At 37.8% G+C, this 26,047-nt stretch overlaps 1 protein-coding gene across 2 annotated transcripts in view; it reads left to right on the top strand.

Moving 5' to 3' along the window:
* The window catches only part of CRPPA (CDP-L-ribitol pyrophosphorylase A), a 253,954-nt gene that overhangs the window by 141,744 nt on the left and 86,163 nt on the right, over nt 1-26,047 (top strand). For both annotated transcript variants that reach the window (XM_074195414.1, XM_074195413.1), the window contains one exon: nt 7,009-7,140. In XM_074195414.1, the coding sequence (XP_074051515.1) occupies nt 7,009-7,140 (132 nt within the window). The remainder of the gene's footprint in view (nt 1-7,008; nt 7,141-26,047) is intronic.

Genomic DNA, 26,047 nt, shown 5'->3' with positions numbered 1-26,047 from the left:
GTGGGAGGAGATTAGTGAAGAGTCAAGGAGGACATCTAGATTGTGAGCCTGGGTGACTATAAATAGTGATGCCCTCAATAATAATATGAAAGTTAGGAAGAATTTTGCAAGACAGATAATAAGTTCACTTTAGGGTGTGTTGAGTTTAAATTGTCTGTAGGACATCTATTTCAAGATGTCTAATAGACAGCTGGAGATGGGAGACTGAAGGTCAGGAAAGATTTTAGGGATGAGAAAGTGAATTGGAGAATCATCACGCTAGAGATGGTAATTAATTCCATAGGTGCTGATGAATTCACTAAGTGAAATATTATAGAGAGAGAAAAGAAGAGGACCCAGATCAGAGCCTGTGGGACACCCATGTCATTTTTATTGACTGACCTGGATGAAGATCCAAAAAAGCAGATAAAGAAGGAATTAAGTCGTATAGAGTAGTGTAACAAAATTCTAGACAAAGAGAATCAAGGACAAGAGGGTGCCAAAAGCCACAGAGAGATCAAGAATAATGAGAATTGAGAAAAGGCCATTAGTTTTTGGCAATTAAGATATCATTATTAAGTGAAGAGAACAATTTTAATTGAATGATAATAGTAGATGCCAGAGAGTAGAGACTTTAAGAAGAGAGCAAGAGAAAAGAAGGTGGTAGCCTTCTCAAGGAGTTTGTTCTCAAATGAGAGGAAAGATATGAGACTAGAGCTAGCTGGAATGAATAGCTCAAATGAGGATTTTTAAGGATAGGGAGTTCAGGGGCTTGTTTGTAGGCAGTAGGGGAGGAACTAATGAAATTTTAATAGGCATATTGAAATCTCCTAATGTGCAGGCAAGAGTTGAAAAGTAAAGAACGTGGGCCAGGTGCCAAATGAATCCAAGAAAAGAGGATGTTTTTGAGGTCCAAAGACAACAACCACCAGAATTTAGATGAAATGGTGGATATGGGTTGAGTGAACCTCAAAGAAAGAGAGGTCATTAAGTGATGGTAGTAGAGGGAGAACCTGGTAGTGGCTGAGGAATGAGGAGTATTACAGCTCCTTGACCAATCAGTGAATCGGGAAATGAGAGAAGCCAGGAGTCAGGTCTCAGTGAGGACTAGAGAAGAATGGATTGAGAAAGGAATACATTTCAGACGAAAGCAAGGTTGTTACCTTTAGAGCAGGCAATGCAGAGCTCACAAGGGAAGGGATGGTAGCTGTAGAGGGGAACATTGTGTGGAAAGCAATGATGCAAATTAATGAGTGAGCTGTGGAGGAAGGAGAATAGTGTGTAGAAATAGAAACAAGGGTTTAAGATCATTTGATGGCAGGGTATGTTCAAACATGAGTTTGTCCAAAAGAGTGCTCTGAGGTTGGTTTCTCAGTGTTCTGCAACTCAGGTGAGGGGGCCCTTGGGAGGAGCCGCTCTTCTCTGAAGGCAGGAAGAGACCAGCCTAGAAGATGAACACTCTAGTCCTTGGCATTCATCTTTCCAGGTATATTTAGAAAATTGTTTGTATAAACCATTGATTTGGATTTTTTGGATCTCTTTCTATCATTCCCATCCTCTCAACTCAGCCTTGGAGAGTTTACAGAGCACTGTATTTTTACCCCCTAATCCTTCCCTTTTGGTGGGTAGGGAGTTGTGCATTCCTTAGGTAAATGCTTAAGCTCTATAATAGACTTCGTCCTTTGCCATGTCATCCCCAATCTATTTTTCTTCTTGGGCTTTTTATGGGGATGGATTAGGGAATAAGTGGGGTACAAGTGTTGAATGCAGAAAGTAAGGAACGTCCCAGATTGGTTACTGCATTTGTTTCTGATAATTAATTTTTGCCTCTTTAATTAATGTATCTGTCTTCAGGGACATGTGACAAACACTTTTGGAAGATATATATAATTAGGGTACATGCTTGTGGGACCAATAACTTATTAAATGGTTGCTAAGCAAATACAAAACATCTGTGGCAGTGAGCAGAGATGACCCATGGGGGAGATAGCATGGGCATAGAAAGGGGCCTTTTCTAACTCTTTTGTGCTTGGATCTGCCCACCCACACTGCTAAGAAGCAAAGCATATGTTAAGGATTTAGCCAGTTTGTCCTACCCTACCATGGATCCATAGGTATTCACAAGGCACTGATGCTTTGTAAAAGAAAATTAACTTTTTCTTTCTCTTCTTAAAACTTATTCTTATTTTAGGACTCTATGAATGGGATAGCTTTGTAGTTATCCTTGATGAAGTCATGAAGGTGGAGAGAGGCAGGCATAATAGCGCCACTTGTGATCCAAGAGGAACCCCAGCTTTGGGTCCCATTCACCAGTCCAACAAATCTCTATCAGGAGAGTACTTCAGTTATAGAGAATTCAAGGCAATCTGGAGTGTCGTGCCAGACACAACTATCCTATGAGAGTTTTTCCCATTTCTTTGCAACTTTTTCCTTTCTCTTCTTCATAAAAACCTGTCCAAGTGAGTTGAATCTCTGATACTGTGAGAGATCCCTCTCCATCCTGGCTCCAGCCCCAACACTGTCAGGCCTCTTTTCTTAGTGTTTCCCATACATTGAGTGTTTGAATAGTATTTTGGGTGACTTACTAAAATCATTTTGTGGTCCCTCTTAATTGTAATTCCTTTTCTTTCATTTCCTATTTATCCTATGGGTAGCTAGGTGGTGGAATAGTGATGGGCCTGGCATCAGGAAGATTCTTCTTCCTGAGTACAAGTACAAATCCAGCCTCAGATACTTACTAGCTGTATAACTCTGGGCCAGACACTTGGTTTGTGGTATCTTTCTCATCTGTAAAATTAGCTGGAGGAGGAAATGGTAAACCACCCCAGTATCTCCGCCAAGAAAATGGGGTCACAAAGAGCTTGAAATACGGAATGACCAACCTCAGAGCAATCTTATGGACAAACTCATGTTTGGATATACCCTGTCCATTCCAATGATCTTAAACCCTTGTTTATCTTTCTACAGATACCATTCTCCTTCCTTCACAACCCACTTGCTAATTTGCATCATCCCTTTCCAATGCAATGCCCCTTTATGGAAATGACTGATAATTAGGATTTATTGATTCTCCCTATTTGTTTGTTGTATTTCCCTTTAGATTATGAGTTTCATGAGAACAGGGACTGTCTTTTGTCTCTTTTTGTATTGCCAGCACTTTGTACAGTATGTTGAGACTTAGAAATGTTTATTGACAGATTTTATTGCTTTATTGGTTGATTTTATTGCTTCACCTCCATTTTTCCCCAGTTTCCTCATGCAACAAACACATACCTGGTGGATTGTAAAAGCTCACATATTAGCAACAAAATGTCTTCCATGGTATTAGGAAGTACATCTGTATAAAAACCAAAAATAAAAACAAAAAACCCCAAAAAACCAAACTGCTTGAAGCACTTCCATTACATTTTTGATTCTGGTGAAAAAGGATTTTTAGAGACCGCCAGCTTCGTGTGAATTTAATATTGTGTCTGCGGGGCCTTAATATTTTTCTTTTTTCTTTTTTAATTTCTTGCCATTTTCCCAAAGGCTTTATTTAGCACTAAACTTGGAAGAGATCCTCGTTGGCTAGTCCTGGAGCTGAAGGGTGGGGTGATAGTGGGGTCTAGAGAGTCTTAAGGACCTGTCACTTAAGGCAATTTTCAGATGAGAAAATCAAAGTGATCTATAGTCATATGAAAAATTGCTCTAAATCATTACTTATTAGAGAAATGCAAATTACAGTATCTCTGAGGTACCAACTCATCTCTCAGACTGGCCAATATGACCAGAAAGGACAATGATCAATGTTGGAAGGGATGTGGGAAATCTGGGACCCTAATGCATTTGTTAGTGGAGCTGTGAACTCATCCAACCTTTCCGGAGAGTAATTTGGAGTTATGCCCAAAGGGCAACAAAAATGTGCATACCCTTTGATGCAGCAGTACCACTACTGGGTCTATACCCTGAAGAGATGATGAAAACATCACTTGTACAAAAATATTCATAGCAGCCCTGTTTGTGGTGGCAAAGAATTGGAAATCTTTCATTTGGGTAATGGCTTAACAAACCATGGTCTATGTATGTCATGGAACACTACTGTTCTATTAGAAACCAGGAAGGATAGGAATTCAGGGAAGCCTGGAAGGATTTGCATGAACTGATGCTGGGCAAGATGTGCAGAACCAGAAGAACATTATACACCCTAACAGCAACATGGGGTGATGATCAACCTTGATGGACTTGTTCATTCTATCAGTACAACATTCAGGGACAATTTTAGGGTATGCGTGATGGAGAATGCTATCTGTATCCAGAAAAAGAATTATGGAATTTTAAAAAAGATCAAAGACTATTACCTTCAATTTAAGGAAAAGACCATTATCTTATTATGTAATTCTGCTATCTCTTGTACTTTATCTTTTTTCATCAAGGATATGATTTCTTATCACATTCAACGTAGATCAATGTGTACCATGGAAACAATGTAAAGACTAACAAACTGCCTTCTGTGGGGGGTGGGGGGAAGCAAGAATAGGGAGAAAATTGTAAAGCTCAAAATAAATAAAATCTTTTTTTCAAAAAAATGAAGAAACTGAGTCGCAGTTGAGTTTGTAACATGTCTACTGTTAAGATTGTAGATATAGCAACTGAAGCAGCCAAACTGGATTCCAACAAAATGCAAGAGTCCAGAAAATTATCCAAAACAAACAACTTAGAATTATCCATTTAATTATTTGATTATTATTTTAAAGAGTTTTAAAAGTAGGCAAATAAACTTTTCTGAAGGTATTTTACATTAGTGACAAAGACTTGTTACCCTGATCTGTTAACTTTATGGGATCATAGACAGAGAAGTAGCTTTAGATCCTGCCTCTCACCCATCCTGCTTGGGTAGCCTTGGATGCTATCCTGATGAGCCTCTGGTCACCAGGGACTGTTTTACTTTGTCTTACTAAATGCTTACTGGTTGGTGGATCAGTATCAGGGACCTCCTCTTTACTGAGCAGTGGATAGATTTCACTCTAAATCTTGTTCATATATTTTCATTTTTTAAAAAGTTTTATTGATACTTTATAAAAAAAACTATCCATTTCCATATATGCCACCATCCTTTGTAACAAGATATACAGTGATATTTAAAAACATTTGACTTCATAGAAATATGTATGTGCTTATAGTTCTTCCTTAGAGTAACTTTCATGCTTATTTCAAAATTATATGGATATAGTTCCACTTTTGTTTTTTGTCTAGGAATAAGGCTCACATGTTATCCTTCTTATGGAAAATGTCCATACAGACTACAAACAAGAGAAAGAGTTTTTATTTATTGCAAGGTCCTCAAAAAATTCTTCTTCATATTGTAGTAATTTAATTTAATCTTCTCATTTAAGTCAATAGCATCATGAAGGATATTGGTCTAACCACCCACAAGTGAAAAACAAAGTCGATGAAATTACAACACTGCCTATAAATAAAAAATCTTGTATAGACAAAGAGTTGAGTCCAGAATTAGACAAAAAGACTGGGTCATTTGTGGAAAAGTGTTCCCAAACTATGGACTTACATAGTAGCATGTTTCTTTATCCAATAATAGATGTCATTTGATCTTCTTTGATAATGAAGGACAAGATCCAGCCAGTAGATCTTGGTAAAATGATATGGTTGCAAATGATTGACTTTTGGATTAAAGAAAAGTTGAAATGAAAATAGAGGGATGAAAATTTGCATGATAAAATGGAAAAGACGAGAATACTAAATCTTGGAGGGGGTTATGAGAACACAGGAACATGTTATACTCTCTGGTTGAGTTGGGAATTCTAATTATTAGGAAAGAGTATGAAATCATAATGGAAAAGTCACTCAGCTTCAAGAATCCTCAGCTTCAAGACAAATTAAATAAGGGCAGCTAGGTGGTGCAGTGTTTAGAGCACCAGCCCTGGCATCAGGACAACCTGAGTTCAAATCCAGCTTCAGACATTTAATAATTACCTAGCTGTGTGACGTTTGACAAGTCACTTAACCCCATTGCCTTGCAAAAACAAACCAAAAAAACACACAAGATAAATACAAAGTAGTTTTGGTTGATGAAGGACTGATGATCAGGCATTCAGCTTCTTCTTGGCAGAGGGATAGTGGACTGTAACTGGAATATGAGGGAGGTACTGTTGCTCAAATTGGCCAATGTGTTGCTTTGTCCTACTTAATGGTTATTCTTTGCTGCAAAGAATAGTTCTGTTGGAGATGGTGGAGAAGGAGTCATTGGGAAATGATCTTGATGTCAGAAGAAATAACATCAATAAAATGTTTGTTAAGAAAATGCCAGGGGTGGCTAGGTGGTGCAGTGGATAGAGCATCGGCCCTGGAGTCAGGAGGACCTGAGTTCAAATCTGGTCTCAGACACTTAATAATTACCTAGCTGTGTGGCCTTGGGCAAGCCACTTAACCCCATTGCCCTGCAAAAACTAAAAAAAAAAAAAAAAAAAAAAAAAAGCCAGACGGTTGTAGAACTGGGCATAGATATATTCTAGCCCATTAGTGTTTATTATTTATGTCTGGACTGAGAGGAGGGCATAAAAGATGATGAAGGACGTCTATAACCAGAAAGGAAAGGATTAGTAATGGACTGAGAATAAGAAACAACAGATAAATAGCTTGCTTCAAAACAGAACCTCTAATTGTCTGATAGTTTCTTCTAATGGTGACTCATCTTATAGATTCCTTAATATAAAGCTCTCTCATGAGAAGAACACAACTTGGAGACCCTTAAACCTTCTTTTGATGGACTGGTTTAGAGCTTTGGGAATCACTATTACGCCATCTTGCTACTTCTAGGTTTTCAAGTGGAAGCCTTGACCATGTGGTAACACTTGAATGACCTGAATCATCTGACAGAAGTTAATACATGCTCATTAAAATGATTTGCGATATCCCACTTTCCCCCTGTGTTTTGAGCAACTTTTAGTTTCTCAGTTTTTAAGAAGTAAAACTTGAAAACAATGCCTTTTCTGGTTTAGTTTCCTTACTGTTTTTTCTTGTATTCTTTGACAGGTGCATTTTCTTGATTCCCAAAACATATCATTGAGTGATGGAATGAAGGAACTGATGGAAATGAAGGATTTTGCAAAGGAAGTACAAAAACGCAATGTTTTCTTATATGGTGTTCTCATCTATTTTACACAGGTATGTATGTGGCGTCTCCCTTACTCTAGAAGATTAATGGTGGGATTCAAAAGAATATGAGAATGAAATGACATTCAAACATTTTTGGCTGTAACTCTACTTGTCTGCTCATGTTTCACTTTCAGGAAAACCTCTTGTCTAGAGGCAAAAAATGTCATTGTTTTGATTAGGACTGGGGAAAAAAATCCCAAGAAAATGAATTAAATACTCAAATATGCACATATGAATAGGAGACTTTGTGTTCTTCGAAACCAGTTTGGGAATGTTGAAAGATGGACCTCTCCTCCATCTGATATTAGATGTGCTAATATTAGGGATTGATCCATTCCCTTCCCACAGCACCTCAGAACCCCTTTCTCCCTTCTCTAATACTGCTCTACCTTTAAGCAATGCTTAGTATTTTGATAACAAATAGGGTGTGGCACAGGATTCCAGAAACAAACAGTATCAATGTTTTCAGGATGATCCCATGTTTACTGGAGGCAAAAGGGGTTATTATTGATGCCTCTTTGTCCTGGGGGAAAGTTTAGACTCTAAAAGCATTTGGAGAACCTGCTCTGCTTGCCCAGCTTTCAGTGTACGAAATTCTTATTTGGTGGTTTCTTAGAGGCGGTAGAAGTCAATCAAGTGAAATATTCCACTGGCCTTTGGATAAAAGGCATTTGGTGCAAACAATCTAGGGAATAGCAAGTGTTTGTGGCTGATCAATCATAGATACTGGTCATAAAAATATATAAAGGACCTCTTTAAAATAAGAATGGTATTGTTTTTTTCTGAACAAGGGTAATTTAAATTGGTGTTATTTTTCTTTTTAGAGAGGCTTACACATATCCCCTTTCCATTTTTTAATTTCTTTTTACTCCTACAGATGATAAAAATTTTAGGTTCTCTATTAAAACAATTATCCCACTTTCTGTGTTCAAGACCTTGCACAATTTCAAAAAAGAGATGACAGTAGATAAAAGGTGAATCTTTAAAAAGCAGTGAGGAATTTGTGGGGGTGTTCAATTTGTCTTAAAAAAAGCAAAAGATGGTCTTCTGAGTAGAGGAGGAGGATTAAATCAGACTAGAGTGTGTAATTCCCAGGTGTGAACTGACTCCTCTTTGTAAAATCAGCAGCCCCTTTTCTGGGGAAGACCTGGCATATTCATGTTTGGTCTTAGAATGGGTTATAAAGGACTGTTCTCCATCTTGCATTTCTCAAATCTGATATATTTATTAGTGAGGTTTTTCTGACAGATGAGCACTTAGAGAAACCGAGAGCATGATTTGGAAGGGACTTCAGAACTGGACACCTGGAATGGTTTTTCTCTGGGGGGGGGGCAGTGGGGTATACTATTAGGATCCCATGAAATATGTAAAAGTTGTCAAATGACACTTTGGTCTAGGTGATGCCCTTCTATTTCCTACTTTGATGGTGACTGTGGAAGGTTGGTATAAAAGCTGGTAGTAGGTGTTAAATAGTAAATAAAATTTGAAACTAATGATATTTTTGCTTTATGTGAAATGAATTTTATTTTTAAATGATTCATTCTTAACTTAATATTCAAGATGAATATAGGCAATTAAGATTGCTTTGCAACTACCATTTAAATAAATGAATTTTCATGCTCTAAATAGTCTACATTTCATTCTCTTTCTATCTCCATCAAGGATTCTTGGAAAATTTCAGTTCATTTCCTCTTTCTCCTATAGGGTCACACTTAACATATATTGGTTTTTCTAGTTCTAATTTTTTCCCACTTGACCTCATTACTTATAGATCCTTCTATATTTCCTTATGTTTTTTGTGTTTATTGATATTAATATCTAAGTCCCCAGCCATTTCTTTATGGTTTTTCATTCATGTTATTTGCAACTTCTTTTTTCCTAAGGATAACTAAAACCCAACAGCATCTTAGTTACTTTACTTTTTAAATCACATGCTATTCACAAACTCTGTTGAATATTTATTTACCTGTTCCCTTCTCATCTGACTTCTTTAAGGATGATTGTAGTTTGTACTCCAGTCATTCTCATGAAGATGTTGTAAAGACATGCTTCAGTGCATTTAGAATTGTTTCCTCAAGCATTTTATCTTTGGACTGAATCATCTATCAGTTCTTTTTTTATTTTCTTTAGTACCCTTAATGTTTCCTCATATAGTATATACCAAGCTGTAATGTTTCAGTGGAAAATGTGGAAATTCTACTGTCACTGAGAGAGAAAATTGTTCCATATTTTGAAGTCATGTTTTTATTTTCAGTGTTCATCTTCCTCCTTTCACTTTTTCACAACTGAGTCATTTGTCTGTATTCTGTATTCTGTCAGCCATTTCAATCAGTTATCAAGCATTCATTAGGTACCTACTGCATGTCAACAATGGACCGAAACACTAAAGATACAAAGAAAAATCAAAAAAGCCTCCCTGATCTGAAGGAGTTCACATTCGAATGAGAGAGAAAACATGAGCATGCCGGTACATCACAGTCTAACATGGAGATAGCCAAGAGATGATGTGGAAGCCAGGATGTGGACAAGATCAATCTTAATCTGGCTTGTAGTTTACCCCCATGCTAGAGATGGGCCCAATTTTCTGTTGTGGGAAGAAAGGATGGAGAAGATACCCTAAGCAAAGATGGTATGGAATAGAAGGTTGCAGAAATATTGTGAGGAAACCTACTTTACATTAAGATGAGTAGATTATTGATATAGACCTTGGCACTTTCTTTCCTTAAAGCTTTTTCTTCCCCAATATTTTCCCTTTTTGTTCACTCTGTCTTTATGATCCTGCCTTGGATTCAACTATCCTCCAAAACTCAGTAAGATATTATTAATTTACAGTTAGTCAATCATCAAGTAATTTATTAAGTGCCTAATATATGCACCTGGAGAGTCATCATACCATAGTAGACAAAGAACTGGCTTGGGAGCCAAAGAAGATCCAGGTTCTGTCTGATATTGGGTGTATGACCTTGGACAAATCTCTTGAATTCTAGGTGCCCCAGGGAAATTTCCAAGATGACAACCTGCATTGGTTGAGAGCATTCTCTGATGATGGACTCTAGGGTTATCATGGAAGGGTCATTTTAATAAAGGCAAAGAGGTTCAAGACCAGATTTTGCACAGGGTGACTGTATTCCTGTTCACAGCACTCCAAAACTATCAATTAAGTCACATGTGTCCATGTCAGTACTTAGAACTTCAAAAGAAGAAAACTGGGAAAAAAACCTCTAAAATTTAATTATGCAAAAAAAGACCAATATCAACAGATGACATTTGGAAACCATTTGGACATCATTATATAAGTCACTTGAACTCATCCAGCTCTGATAGAACCAAAAGAGAATGAGATTTGGCATCTGAGAATCCAAACCAAATTAAAATGCAAGTGGGAAGTATTTAATGACATAAATAAAACATAGATAACGTTATATTTTTATATTTTAAAACTGAATCAATATACAGTCTTTGGGAATCTTTGTATATGGGTTTTTATTTGAAGTTGACATCACTGATCCATGTGACCATGAGCAAAAACCTAATCTCTTTGGCCTCAATTTCCCCATCTTTAAATGAGAGAATTCTCTTAGGAGGTCTTCTAAAGGTCCTAACTACTGTAGAGTTTTCATCCTATGATCTTTTTTTTGGTGGGGGGGGTTCATTTGGTTTTTACTTTGCATTGTACCTAACCCATAGAAGGCTCTCAGCAAATGATCTTTGATTGATTCGTTGTACAATTAGATGGTAGATGGAGTCTGGATTCGACAAAGAGGAAGGATTGGGAGCAGAACATAGAAAAAAATGAACTACTTCCAAATGAAGTCTGACATCAGACCCAGGTTTTCAACTCCATAATTTTCCTTATGATACTTTAGTATGATGAATTGTGAAACACCACAATTGTCATTCTTTGAAGAGTCAAAATTGTAAGTGATCCAGAGAACAATGGGGAAAGCATATGGGTGGGTCCGCCTAAAGAAAAGATTGCAGCTTCTTCTTGGTTACTTTTTCATGAAAAAGTGTGAAAGATGTCATTGAGGAATTATGTGATTGGAAAGGGAAGTAGGCACAGAGGATGGACAGCCTAGAGATTCTCTAACACTTCCTTAAAAAAATGAGAACTAACTTAGACAAGCATTGCATAGGAGTAGATTGTATCATTGAAGGGACATCCACTTGGCTTATAAATACATTACATTATTATTATTATTATTTTGAATTAGAAAGATTTTATTTATTTTGAGTTTTACAAATTTTCCCCTAATCTTACTTCCCTCCCCCTACCCCCCACAGAAGGCAAATTTGCCAGTCTTTACATTGTTTCCATGGAATACATATCATTATTGAAATTTAGAATAGTGAGAAGAAACTCGTAGAGGAAGTAGAAAACAAGCTGATTTCATATCACTTTTGTTAAGAATAATAATAATTTATTTTGGTTAATAATTTTTCATTTGTATTTGATCAAATAAATGGAGTTTCCTCTACTATCTAAATTGTGATAATCTTGTGCGTTTAAGTTGATGACTAATACTATTATAGATCTCCATGTAGTTAATATTTCTTCCTGAGGAACTTAGAGAAAATGAGTTGGAAAATGATAAATAAGGACCAACAAATAGATTCCCTAAGGAATTGTTTGTGCCAGCTTCTGGATGGTGGAGAAGAACAGCACCCTTTCATCTGGGAGAATCACATAGTTTGGCCTGGATCATCTAGATATCATCATTCTCCCAGTGGAGGAACAGATGGGTGTTTTCTCTCTAAAGAGCCAAACACAGATGAAGTCCATCAGCAATCTTAGTTATGAGATTAGACTGTGCAACTCTCATTTTTGTGATTGTCAGGATGGGGAATTAGTTTGGTTGATGTACTGAACACACATTTTTTTTTCTTGGCACAAGGGACCCTAAGAAACACACACAAAACATCCCAAACTGAGACTGTGCCAAAACCTTGAGGACCTTATTCATATTAATCAAACTTTTTGATGTGAAAATAATTAGGAGAATCAAATTTTTTCATTTTTGAGATTGTTTAATGTTTGTTATTGTGAATTAATCATATCTTATACATACTTGGGGAAAATTATACAGGTCAACAAAGATAAGGTTTGTGAGGATAAGTTTTTGAAACTGGAAAAAATTAGGACCTTTTTTATTTTTATTTTTGAAAAGGACTAGAAGATTAATTATAAGGATATTTATGTATCCATTTCTTTGAACGGAATGTGAGTGATTTCATTGTTTCTTCCTACCCAGTCAGTGCCTTTCTCCTAGTTCATGTCTTTCATAGATCATCATAGATCATAGATTCAAATGGAGCGTCTTATAAGGTGCAATGTTGATGACAATCTTTCTTCAATCTCTATTTGGAAACTTTCAGGAAACTTATTTTTTACTCCCTATACTAGGAAAGAACAGTATCGAGTTTGCCCTACCATCTGGATTGTTTATTGGCAAATGAAAATCAGCATTTCTAAATAATCATAATGCCATAATGCCATAGACTGGGACATAGACTACCTTGGTTAACGTGTGTGTGTGTGTGTGTATGTATATATTATAATATAAATATATTACACAGATACGCATGCATACAAATATATGTATATGTAACATATGCATATGCGTTACATGTCCTCATAGAATGTAAACTCCTTGAAGACAGGGATAGCTCCATTTTGTCTTTGGATTTCCGGGTCATAGTCCAGTTGTTATTGTTTAGTCCTTTCAGTTGTGTTCAACTCTTCACGACCTCATTTTTGATGGGGAGGAGCTTTCTTGGAAGAAACACTAGAACGGTTTTCCATTTCCTTCTCTAGCCCCTTTTACAGTTGAGGAAACTGAAGTGTCTGAGTCTGGATTTGAAGGCAGGTCTTTCAGACTCCAGGCCCAGTGCTCTATCCACTGCAGCACCACCTAGCTTCTAATTAGTTATGATAGGTACATGATAAATGTTATTGATTCATTGAATCATCTAGTCCTTTGACTTAAGAGAAATGCCCATGTAACACCTTGAGTATAAAATATGGAAGTGGGATATTTTTAAATCCTAATTTTCTTAGAATAAAAGAGAGAGATATGGTGAGGAGGGAAAGAAGGAAAAGGGAGAGGGAGAGGAGAGACATTTTAAAAGATAATGTAGTTAAAGCCATAGGTAAGAGAGGGAAATTGGATTGCATCTCTTTAGGAATTCCTTGACTGCCCTCAGATTTTGAGGTTGAAAGTGAGGCATTTGAGGGGAGTTGATGAACTCAGTTGAAGACATTTTGCATTCACATTGGGGCAACAGAGCCCAAGCCCATAGCCCTTAAGAAAGGCTTTTTGGACTTTGTGGAATTATTTTATTCTTCAAATAGAAATGTTCCATTTGAAGGTGTGGGCCTTGGGACTGGAAAGGGGATTGAGGGCTGGGTAGATGAATTTGTGGTTCTTTGAAGGGAGCTATGTGCCCCCTGAAGTTTGGAGTCAGAGGATCTCCCACGATACCTATGTTGGGATGACTCTAGGCAAGGCTCTTAGCCTCTTGTCTTTTTCATTTCCTCATCTGTAAAATGAGAAGAGTCAACCAGGTGATGTCCTAGTAGAAGGATGAAGATGTGAAAACAAATGAAAATTCTGAGGAACCATTGGTAGGAAGAGGTATAAAAGTGAAACTTGGGTGCAGGGGGGAGAGATCCAGAGAAGAAGTGGTGCAGGTTAGAAGTAGAATTGGGAGAGCACAACATCACAGATCTGGGGAAAGAGAGGGAATTATCTGATCTGGATGATCTAGAAACACAAATATTTTGTAAGTGCTTTTTCTATCTGTGCTAAAACCTGGTGTACAACCCCAAGTAAAACAGTTCCTTTAGGCAAAGGGGTTACATTCTATTGAAGGAATACAAACTGGTGAGGCTAGGGGAAAGTAGTGCTGATGAGGTTGGATGGAGCCAGGTTGGCTGGGAAGGAAATGGCAGAGAAGCCTAAGATGAAGGATACCAAGGAAAGGACCTCAGAGTTGGCATTAAGGAGAATTGTGAACGAGTGCCTCCATAGACCCAGGAGTCTAAGGGTCTTAAATCTAGAACAAAAGACATCTCAGAAGCCATTGATTCCCAGCAGTCTTTTTTAGAGTTGTCACATCTTTTCATTGCATCTAAAAAAATTTGTTCCTCTATTTAATAAAAAAGGTAGATAGAGCATCCAACAAGTGACTACCATGTTTCAGACACTTTTCAGGATTTTGAGGTTCAAAGAAGAAAAGCAGAAATGAGAATGAAAAATCCATACTCTCAAGGACCTTAATGTGAAATTCAGCAAGTGAATAAATATATAATAAAACAAAGGACTTGACTTCTCTCCTGTTGACTGAACAATGATTGAGCAATGACATGGTCAAAATAAGAACAGAAGAAATGAACGTGGTTCCAAGAAAAGGAAGTACATGGTGGTCTGCAGACTGTCCTAATCTGGAATGAGTATAATCTCCAGAATCAGATGATCTGGGTTCAGATGTACCTCTGACATTACCTGTATGACTTTGAACTAGTCTCTTAATACTGCCCTCCTCAATTTCCCTATTGGCAAAATGAGGGGTTTAAGATGACTTATGAGATTCTTTATGATAATGGCTTATAAGATCCCTTTTAGCTTTAGACTTTTGACTTGAACTTTTGTGCCTTGGACCAAAGGTATTTGGGCACATTTATTCTCCCCTTCCCATTTAGATGGTAAGTTTCTTGAGAGTCATGTTTTATATCTTCTTTTAAAACACTGTTAAATGGAATTATGAATATATATATGTATACATAAATAAATTCATGATTTCCTTTCTTGTTCATGGAAGAATTTGGACCTATTCCTGGGTCATCCAGAGAGAAAGTCATGAATTCTCAGGGTGGGGGGGGGGGAGAGATTGGCTCAATATTGAATATTGCTATAATTTTCTGTATAAAGATTTTTTTAGACTTGGACTCAAACTGAAGGAAATTGAATTTAAAAGCAATTGCCCTGTCCCCCTAAAAAAAGTTTATATCTGCTAATCAAGTCCATTTGGAATCCCATTTTGGTTTCTGGTTGAAGATAGTCACCTTGAAATAATTTTTTTAAAATCTCCATTGAGAATCAGGGAAAAGTGATTAATTCTAGACACTTTAGTTTGTATATAGAAAAGAGTGAGGTTTCCTAGCCTCTCATTATTCACATTTGACTTTTTGCAAGGATGTGTGCTTATTCAAACTCTGAACTCCCTCTCCCTGAATGCACAGTGCCAATTATCAACTGACACAGGTAGGAAGGAATCCTGTCTGTCAGAGCATTTTGTCTGATGACTCTTCCTGGAGATGTGCAGTTTTTAAGGGACTCCTACCTGGGATGCCACATGTTACTTGAGATCATGGTGATTCTTGGTATCAGAACTTGGGATTGAATCTCAGAGTGTGGGGGGGGGAAGGCTTCTTCCATCTCTCAGGCTGCTCTAAAATTTTCTAACCTTTCAACTGGAAAACCATTTCCTCTTTGGCCTGCATTGTCAGGGTGTCCCCAACAAAACATTCTAGTCTAAATGCATTAGGGAATTCCAAATCTCTACTTTTATTTTTAAAAGTCCTATGTGCTGCAATTTTTCCAACATCTCTTGATGGCTTTCAGATGAAGGAATAAAATCTACAAAGCAGAAACCTGCCCTCCAGGTTTTAATTCCCCCTCCCCTCTGTTTGTTAAAAGGACATTTGGATTTTTTTTTTAACTAGAGAAAGGAAATAGATTCTCATTTTTCATCGTATGGGTTTTGTTTCAGAACAAGCTGTGATGTAGGGGCTGCATAGGCATTCAAAGATAGACCCTGGCCCAGTGGCCTCCTAGGTTGGGGCAAGGTCTCCTTTCTGGACTGTTTGGGAAGACCGTAGCTCCCTCTCTGACTGTGATGTTCATATTCAAAAGGAAGATCTTTGAGGAATACTGTCAAGGACTGGGGACCCTCTAATGACTTAGTTGCTGTCCATCACATCCTTCCTAATGAGGTTTAAAAGTGACTTTCATAGTTTATTCTAGTTTTTTTTTTATCAAAATTCATTTTCTGCTTACGTTGGGAAAAAAAAGTAAGTGCCTACTATGTGCTAAATGTCCTTAGGGCTTAGTAGACATTATCTCATTTGATCCTGCAATAACCCTGGGAAGAGAAGACTTGGTCCTGTGGGAAGGTGTGGGAGGGAGAAAATCCCTTCTTCCTTACCTCCAACCTGTTCTTTCAGCACATTGTTGGTTTTCTTTACTGTAACATGCATCACACTGTTGGTTTTCTAAAGCACAAGGGATTTGGACTCTCCAGTATCATCTGCCAACTTCTTTCCGAGGTAAATTTAATCCACTTCTTCCTTGTTTGCTTGATGATTCACTTGCTTTTGACTTATCCTTTCTTTTCTGAAGTTTGAGGGGAGGCAATGAGGAGTTTTTCTTGTTGTGCTAGTGTTTGAATTTAATTGGACCAATCTTTCCTCTTTCCTTAATCTCTTTGTTAAACTCCTGACTTCATATTTTGAAGTTTTTGTTGCAATTAAGGGATTTGGATACTTTGAGGGTGGTCTCTTTTTTATTTGGGGAAGTTCTCCATTATCACAGAGGAAACCTGACAGTCTTGTTTTTTTTTTTTTTTTAATATACTCATAAAGGGAAAAAAATCCTATCACGTCTAAAATATACATCTAAAAGATAAGATTTTTCAAATAAATATAACTCTAAGTTCTTAGATTAGTTTTTAGATAAAAATCGCACTTCCTTTGAATAGTAATTTTTTTGTTCGTTTTTTTATGAGGCAGTGAAGTTAAGTGCCTTGCCCAAGTGTCTGAGTCTGGATTTGAATTCAGGTCCTCCTACCTCCATGACAAATGCTCTATTCACTACACTGCCTAGCTACCCCCAAAATAATTTTCAGATAGAAAATGGTAAAAATATGTCACTGTTTGGCTCAGATTAAAGGTCCCCAGCCTCCGGGAACAATAGAAATGAATCTTGGTGCAAATGGGGTCTAGTTTTTTCAGACTGACCAAAACCATTTAGAGTGGCCATCCTTTCAATGCAGGCGTTATTCAGACTTTGTTTTAAGGCTCCTCTGTTTCATTGTGGTTGTGTGCCCAAGGCAACTCTGAGGAGAAAAGGACAACTTATACTGATAGGGGGCATTTTTCATCAGAAGCTTGCTATACTAATAAAAACACAGGTCCAGTTCCTCGCTCCATCCCTTCGTTTTATTTAAAATTTTACAATATTACTATTGATGTCATTTGTAATTACATCACCTAAATTTCTACCCCTCTTTAATATTTTTAAAGAAAAAAAGTAGCAAAAGCAATAAAAATTTGGAGATGCATGAGTAGGCTATACCTGAGGGGAGGGATGAGTTTCATCCCTTCTCACTTCTTTTAGACTATTCTGGTTTTCTGTGATGCAACAACATTCCTTTTCCTTGCTTTGTGATGGTTGTGTTCCCCCATTTTCATTGCTGTAGCTATTATGTCTATTGTGGTCTTGACTTCTGACTTCTGTGCAGCTCTTCCCATGCTTTTCCCATGCTTTTCATTGTTTCTTATAGCAGTGAGGTTCTAATGCAATCTTGCACCAGTCTGTCTAGTCAGTCTCTAGTTGATGGACATCTACTTAGTTATCCCTTTTGAAATATCTTTATTACTGACCATCCATCCCACATACCTGCTCACATCACCCTCTTCTGGACATCTGGATTTCTTTGGCTGTTTTCCCATAGCAGATGAAACGACACCAGAAAATTGCATTTATTTCAACTCAACACCTTCTATTAAGTTGTTACTACAAGCGAGGCACTGTCTAGACATGGGAATACACACATGAAAAATAAGACATCCCAACCCCTCCATTCTTTGGTCATCGATCATTTAAGAATCATTGTGGTTAAAATCATAACCAGGCCATGTGTGAAGATGAATGTCCTCAAATCGATGTGATCTTTGTTTGTGATGGGGGCAATGGAAAGGGCTAAGTATAGGACTTAAGGATAATTTGAGGTGCAATAGATAACTCTCAGAGAAGACTTCATAAAGTCTGAACTTAGCCTAGAATGAAGAGAGAGACCTGGATGAGCAGAGATAAGGAGAGAGTACATTCCAGGCATGGCAGACACCTTGGAGGTAAACCCCGGTCTCTAAGGAGATAAACTCTGGCAGATGCTGCCATGGTGGAGTAGGTCTGGTGAGATTGGACCTGAACTTCAAGCTCCACTTCAGGGCAGAATTTAGAGGGGCACATCACCCATCAGCTATAGTTTTCAGCCACAATGACCCTTAAATGACTGATGTCCAAGGAATGAAGGGGTTGGGATGACTGTTACAGGATCATAAAATTATAGAGGCCTAGAGAGGACCCTAAAGGCCATTGAGTCCTACCTCCTAATTTTCCAGATGAGGAAGCAGAGATAGAATGACTTACCCTGTCTGAAGAAAGATTTGTACTCAGACTTTTCTGCTTTCTCTTCTAAACCACACAATTGGGGAGGGAAATATTGACTTTGTTCAAATCATCATGGAAGCATTTAGGTAATATAAGTCACTTACTGTCAGCTATATTAATAAAATAACTAAAATAAAATTATCAGCCTATCGTTCTCCTGAAACTTTTAGTGACTTCTCTGAAATTACCTTCCATTTAAATCTAGGCTTTTCTTATATCTTTTTTTTTAAATAAGCATGTATTATTTTCCACATTAGATTATAGGTGCTTTGAAGGTGGCCACCAAATCTTTTATTGCCCCTTCTGTGCTCAGCCCCTTCTGTCTGACATAGAGAAGGTGCTTCATAAACATAAGGAGCTAAATGAGTGAAAGTTGTCTTGTTGACTATTTTGGGCCTTTGGCATTTGGGACAAGTGGCAAGGATCCAAGATGTGTTGCATTTTTTTTTTCTGGTAGAGGAGCAGGCATTGATTTTCTTGTGCAGATGGTTGATTGACGTCGTCTTGCCTGCAGTATAAAGTGCTAGAATAACTTAGCTTGACTCCCTCTGTAGCCAAATGGTTTTATTTTTCAAAGGATTGAATTTTTATCATACACTGAGTTTCCAAAGTTACAAGATGGAGTATTTGAGGCAAGGCAGGACATAGGAACAGGAGAAAGCTCTAAAGAAAAAGAGGGGAGATTGAGTGAATGGAGGACCTTTTTATATTGAATATTTTGTTTTTTCAATAGTAAATGTTGATTTTTATACTGAATTCAATTTAAAGAAACCTTAATTTCTAAAAAAGTTCTCTGCAGGAGGTGGGAGCTCAGCCAAATAAGAGACCCTCAAGAGTTTGATCTCATTTAAATTTCTAAACATTTTCCTGTGATCCAACCAAATTGATTTGACTAGACAATGAAGAGGTTCCATTTTGTGTGCCAGGAATATGCAGATGAAATAAGACATGTTCCTTGTTTTCAAAGAGTCACTCTAGTCAGGCAATGGGTAATTCACTATTCTAAAAATTACAGAGGTAGAGCCATGGAGCATATCTCACATCACACACCAAGTCAAACCCATTGTGTTTGGAAGCTGTTTTATGTTGGTGATTCTTTCCTAATTCACTGAAAATTTTCACCCCAAATGCCCCTCCTCTAGTCAACATATTTACCAGTGAGAATATCTTAGATCTGCTTATCATAAGGCAGAATGGTATGGGCCAGGTGGATGGAGATATCGGAGGAATTGACCCAATGACCCAGTTCTGCTTTTTCCCAGAGGGAAAATCTAGGAGAGGCTGCAAAAAGGCAGATTTAAACTGATAAGAAATCAGCTCCTATTGATTAGAACTATCTGAAAATGGATTGGACTTCCTCAAGTAGGGCCTTGTTGGAGAGAGGCTTCTTGGTCAACTGTGGGTTGGACTCAACTGCTTTGAGATCCTCTCTAGCTTTTAATTTCTCTGAGAAAAGCATGAAGTAAGGGCAACTGTTGGTGACATAGCAATCTTAGCATTTAACAGTGGAGGGATTCACTGTTGGCTTTGGAGCCCTAATTTTAGTCTGACTCCTGCTTATGGTTTTTGTATTCTGAAGCATATTAAATTCATTTTATCCTTCACCTCCTGCCTTTATGACCCCAGAGCTTCCTTCAGACTCAGCTCAAGTGACAACCCTTCATTCTTTTCTAATCCCCATAGCATTAGATCTTCTTCCTCCATCTTAACCCCAAATTCCTGTCCTTGGGGGAACTTAATACTATGTCGAGAGGAATTTTATACATGTATGAGTAAATATAAAATCAACCGATGAACATTTCTTAAATGTCTACTGTGTGCCAGCCATAGGAAGAGGGTCCCAAGCTGTGGTGATAAAGAAATAGAAATGAAATGAAGCTTTATTCAAATGAAATTGGAAGTCATTTCAAGTCCTGAGGTACTGGGGTAGAGATGGGATCCACACAGTTTCATGTAAAAGGTACCCTGAATGAAGAGAGGGAGGTAAGAGACAGAGGTAAGGAAGGAGTGCATTCTGGGCATGAAGAATATCTGGTGCCAGAGAGAGAAGATGCAGTCTTGTTTAAGTTGTCGACATTGTGAAATAGCATTTTATGATTGTAAAACAGAGTTCAGATTTTTCACTCCTAGCTCAGCCTGGATCTCTCAGATCTGTAGACATTCCTGCTTGTGTTGAGCAAAGACCTGGCTCAAGCACAAAGCCACCAGGGACATGGGTGCTCAATGAGGCTGCATCTTTTAGAACACTGGAATTCATGTAACTGGTATGATCAGTGAACATAGAATTATGAACTTAAATTATATAATATATTGTTGTTCAGTCATTTTTTTCAGTTGTGTCTGTCACCCTGTTTGGAATTTTCTTGGCAAAGATACTTGTACTTCCTGTCTTTAGCTTATTTTACAGATGACGAATATGACAGGGTGGAGTGACTTGCCCAGGATCCCACAGCTAATAAGTGTCAGAGGCCAGATTTGAACTCAAGGAGATGAGTCTTTCTGACTTCAGGCTTAGTGTTCTCTCTACTATAGACTGTTTCAAAGAAAATAGATTATATTATATGTAGCTGGTCCATAAAAATATATTTTTTAAGAAAGATTGTATTTATTTTGCATTTTACAATTCCCCCCATTCTTGCTTCCCTCTCCCCACCCCCACAGAAGGCATTCTGTTATCTTTAATTGTTTCCCATAAAAATAGATTCTAATATATATATATATAATTTATTTTTTTATTTTGCTATAGACAATTTACATTATACAGTTAGTAGAGTCATATAGGATTATAAATTTAGAACTGAAAGGTACTTAGAAGGGCATCTAGTCCAACCTTCTGATTTTACAGGTGAGAAACAGGTACAAAGAAGCAAAATGACTTGACCAGGTTACTCAAGCAGAATTGGAATTTCAGCCAGACCCTTGACTCCAAATTAATTATGCGTGAACATTTTCTCACTCCCACTGCTCTTCATTAATTCTAATGTCACAGGTCTTACTAATGAATAGCAAACTGAGTCTTTATGGACAGTCTAGTCTTCAAAACAGGAAATGGAGAAAATGCTTTTCCTCCAACTTCCAGGCCAGGAGAATATGTGGCAATGTTTTCACCAAACAGCACTTTCCAGCTTCCAGCTCCCCCAGATGTTACAGGCAGTGACTGAGCTAAGATGCAGCACCTGCTAGGTGAACTGCCCTTTGTGAGCCTTGGGGAATCTGTGGATTTGTCATTGTCCACCTAAAATGAGTCACAGGGAAAAATGATTGGAACCCTTTGAAACTCTCACCAATGAGTAATTCTGCATGAAGGGTCAAGATTTGGCTCCCTTTTTTGTTTCCTCAATTAGAACCTTCCTGTATTTAACAACTGGAGCAGAGGAAAAAGAATCTTATCATGTTCCTTGTGTTTTCTTTGAAGTACTAGCTTTAATTGGTCATCTTGATTGCCACTATCCTCTTGTCCATCAGACTCATCAAGAGTCACACATTTGGCCACAGTTGTTTCTTGGAAATTGGTTGGGAAATCAATCGCCCTTGCCTTTTGGATCCCAGTTTTAATTGGGTTATTATGCTGTTTGAGTCTAATGCTCCCAGCAATGCCTAGACACATGAATGCAAATACATACATGCAAACTCAGTCATGCATTCAAACACACATGCAAACACACTTTGACTTTGTCTCTTTAGAAAGAGTCTAGACATTGTCTTTGTGCTTTGGGTAAAGGGGAAATGTGAAAAAGTGACTGAGTGTCCATCTAGGCTCAAATCCCCATTATGGAAGGAAACACCGATTATATAAAGTGAGTAAATTAAAAAAATATGTCTTGAGTAATTATGGTTGATGGTTTTTAATGAGCTAGGAGAAATAAACACAGAATTGGAACAGTTTATTAAAACAAATAGAAAATATATGAAATGTGAATTGTTTCATCTTTGAATCTGTTACCAGTTACCCTGAAATTCTGAGAGTAATGCTTTTTCATTGCATGCTGCTCTGTTATATATTAATCAATATAAAATATATTGCCTTCTATGCCAAGGCAGAAATTTATAATCTTATATTCTCCTTTAGAACAATTCTTATGAAGAGGATTTCATTACTTTTTTTGTCTTTAATCTTAATCACAAAATTAAATGGAGAGAGGAAACCTTTTGGAAAGTCATATTGAGTAAATTAATTGCAATGTGGCGTAATGGATAGAGACAGATTCGGTGTCAGCATGCTTTCTGGATTCTGCTCTTACAGCTGGCTTCCTTCATTATTCTTCCTCTTCCTATCTCACCTCCACTTCTTCCTTTTCTTCTTCCTCTGATTCCTCATTTTCACTAGCATTTCTATGGCACTATAAGCTTTGTAAAGCCCTTTAAATACATGAATTCATTCTGATTTCTTTCTCACAACAATTCTGTGAGGTAGGTTATATCATCCTCATTTTTACAGATGAGAAAAACAAGGCAGGAAGATGTGAAGTGACTTGCTCAGGGTCACACAACTTGTAAATGTCTGAACCTGGGTTTGAATTCCGATAGTCCTGATTACAAGGTGAGTGCTCCTTTTACTGGGCTACAATCCAACCAAGGTGGCTTCTCATCATTCGTCACCCTGGTCTCTCCCTCTCTGTGTCCAAGCCTACACTGGCAGGATTGCTCATCCTCCTCACCTCTATCTTATTTCACTCAAAGTCCAGTGCAGCCTCACTTTCTCTATGAGACCTTTCTTGCTTCCCCATCTACTTCCCCCATTAACATCTGGACATTATGTAAATCTGTATGTGCCCACCAGGAGAATCCAGGCTTCTCAAGGTCAGGGAGAGTGTCTTTTTCCCCCCCTTTGCATACACAGTGATGTTTATAGGGCCTAGTATAAGAGTAAATTCTTAAAAACTTTTGCTTGATTTTTGCATAGGAGTTATTGCTTTTGTCCTACCTACTTTCTCCCACAGTCTTCAGGAATAGAATTATGTTAAAAGCCCTCTATTTCTTTATAAGTCTGTGCTCCAACTTTTTGCATGGTGACTTGTTCTGTTGTTCAAATTTTTATTGCGGAATAGCTGAGAATATTTTCCAACCAGTCTTGCTTTTGTCTCAGTCATCTCCAGGCACATTGCATCTCCACCAAGGTGGGTTTTCTGGTGCCAAAGGAAACCAAGCTGGTGTTTCATGGGGCTTTTTTTTATTTTCATGTACTGATTAGTGTGTTCAAGATTCCAGTTTCCCCTAAAGCTTGGACCTTAGATAGCATTGCCCGAAGGAAGAATGGCATTCTTTTGTCCTTTTAAAATAATAATAACTGACATTTATTGAGTCCTGGGGGATTTGGAAACCACCTTGTATACATTATTCATTTGATCTTCATGATTTGCCTAGAAATTTGAGACTATTAGTTTCCACATTTAAGAAATGAGAAAACTTGAGTCTGGGAAAGTTGAAGTGTTTTGCTCAGGGTCTCACAACTAAGAAGTGTTCAGCACAGGATTTGTACCCATCTCCCTCAGTTCAAGGCTGGCACTTTATTCAATAAGTCATATGCCTGCTTTGCCATCATAATTAATGGTCAGGTCATTCAGTGGTAAGGGAATCCCTACAATACAGTCTTTAAGATTTCATCTTTCCTTTTCCTAATGAGGCTTTTGGAAGCCCCTCCACCTCATCTCTCTTTGTCCCTCATTCACTTGGGTTCTTTGACATTCATTTTTGATCACCAAATCTGGTAACTTTTGACCATAAGACCCTTGTTTTCTTGTGTATTGTTTGTTTTGTAGACAACACACAAAATTTATCTATTTTCTTGTATAATCTAGGAATATGAAAGATATTTGTTCTTACTATCCATTACTTCCCCTCTGGAACTCCAGGATCTTGAGAGAAGCCCATTGTACTTCCCTGTATGTGATATCATTGAAGCTCAGTGTTCTTTGATTTAAAAGAAATGACTGTCCCCTTACACACAGGTGCTGCATGCTCAATTACTGCCTAGCAGTAAATGGAGCAGATGGCAGGGTATGGCCCCAGCATAGCAAAGTCATTTTTATCTCGCTTCCATCTCTGGGGAATATGAATTATTCTTCTCATTCCTAATTGGAACAATCTCCAAGCCACAGCAGGAGCAAAAGAGAGGGTTCTGTTTAGTCCTCTCAGAAAGAAAATTCCTCAGGAAATTTTGTAGGGATAATCTATAGATTTTGAGTCAAATGGAAATTGCACAAAAATCCAAATTTTATAATCCCAGATCAGATGCTGTGTGTGTGTATTTGCGTGTCTTTTTTATTTCAAAATTACCCCCCCCCCGCTTTGTTCTTTTGGGCTAGACAAGAATGCTTGGAACTGTACATATTGTCCTTGTCCGCACTTTCTTGATGGTGTACATGACCATAGCGTTTCTGATCTGTGGTGAGCGTATGACAGGTGTATTGACTGGCATCGGCCAAGATCTGGGATGACTTGTGTTTAGTCCCTCTTATGAATCACACTAACTGCATCTCCCTGGGTAAGTCGCTGAGTCTCTCAGTACCCAGGCAAATTTCTAGGACTCCACACTGATTCATGTAGACAGTATTCCCCCAAATTGAAAGAGCAGGGACTAACTCACTTCTCTTTTTGTATCCTTAGCATCTAAAATTGATTTGAATCATGAGGTGACCATCTGGGTTAAAATAGTTTTGCATTATAAGCTCATTTTTGTCTAAGCTCTAGGGAGTTTTTTCTTTCCTTCAGAGATTTAATCTGAGAAAATTTCAAAGTTTTATCATAAGCTGCTTTTTCATTAATTGATTTTTGTAAAATGAAACAAGTGTTTTCTCGTAAAATATAGCTCAGTTAGTTTCAGGTAAAAAATAGAAATAAAACCTAAATGACAGGTAGTATGAGTTCATTTTATTTATACATATATGTAATTCAGTAAACATTAAGTGTTTACTGTGTGTTTGTGTGCTGGTATATATAGGGACTAGAGTATGGGACCTGCCATCATGAAGAGCTGCCTTCAGGTTCAGCCTTATTTGCTTGTCATGACCCCAGGAAAGTTGCTTCACCTTTGTTGGCCTCAGTTTCCTCAAATGAAAAATCTGAATAGCACCAAGCTTGCAGGGTTGCTATGAAGTCCATTTGGGCTTTTTATTATATTTTTACAGTGCTCAGCCCAGTGTCTGCTACAGAGTAGATGCTTCATAAATATTTGTTTCCTTCCTAAATACTAAAATTTACTGTGGACTTCAAAGCCTTGCAGCCAGACAGGTAAGACTCAGAATCTCTATTTGATCTTTATGTTTCTTTGGTTATGGGTGCCAGGCTACCTTTGAAGAATCTTTCTTGGTCTGGGCAAGTTTTGGGGCCTTTGCGTCTAACTGAGGTTCTGGCATTCAGGAGTGGGCCCTGACCATGAGGCCTCCTGTCTTACTACCTTGGACAGCTCAGTGCTGCTGGCATCTCTGCAGTGAGGCTGGCTGCTCCCTCCAGGCCTGGCCCAG

This window comes from Macrotis lagotis, chromosome 7, assembly GCF_037893015.1.
Source record: "Macrotis lagotis isolate mMagLag1 chromosome 7, bilby.v1.9.chrom.fasta, whole genome shotgun sequence".
In the NCBI taxonomy this organism is placed as follows: Eukaryota; Metazoa; Chordata; class Mammalia; order Peramelemorphia; family Peramelidae; genus Macrotis; species Macrotis lagotis.
The sequence above is the reverse complement of the archived record's forward strand: the minus strand, read 5'-3'. Positions and strand labels throughout refer to the sequence as shown.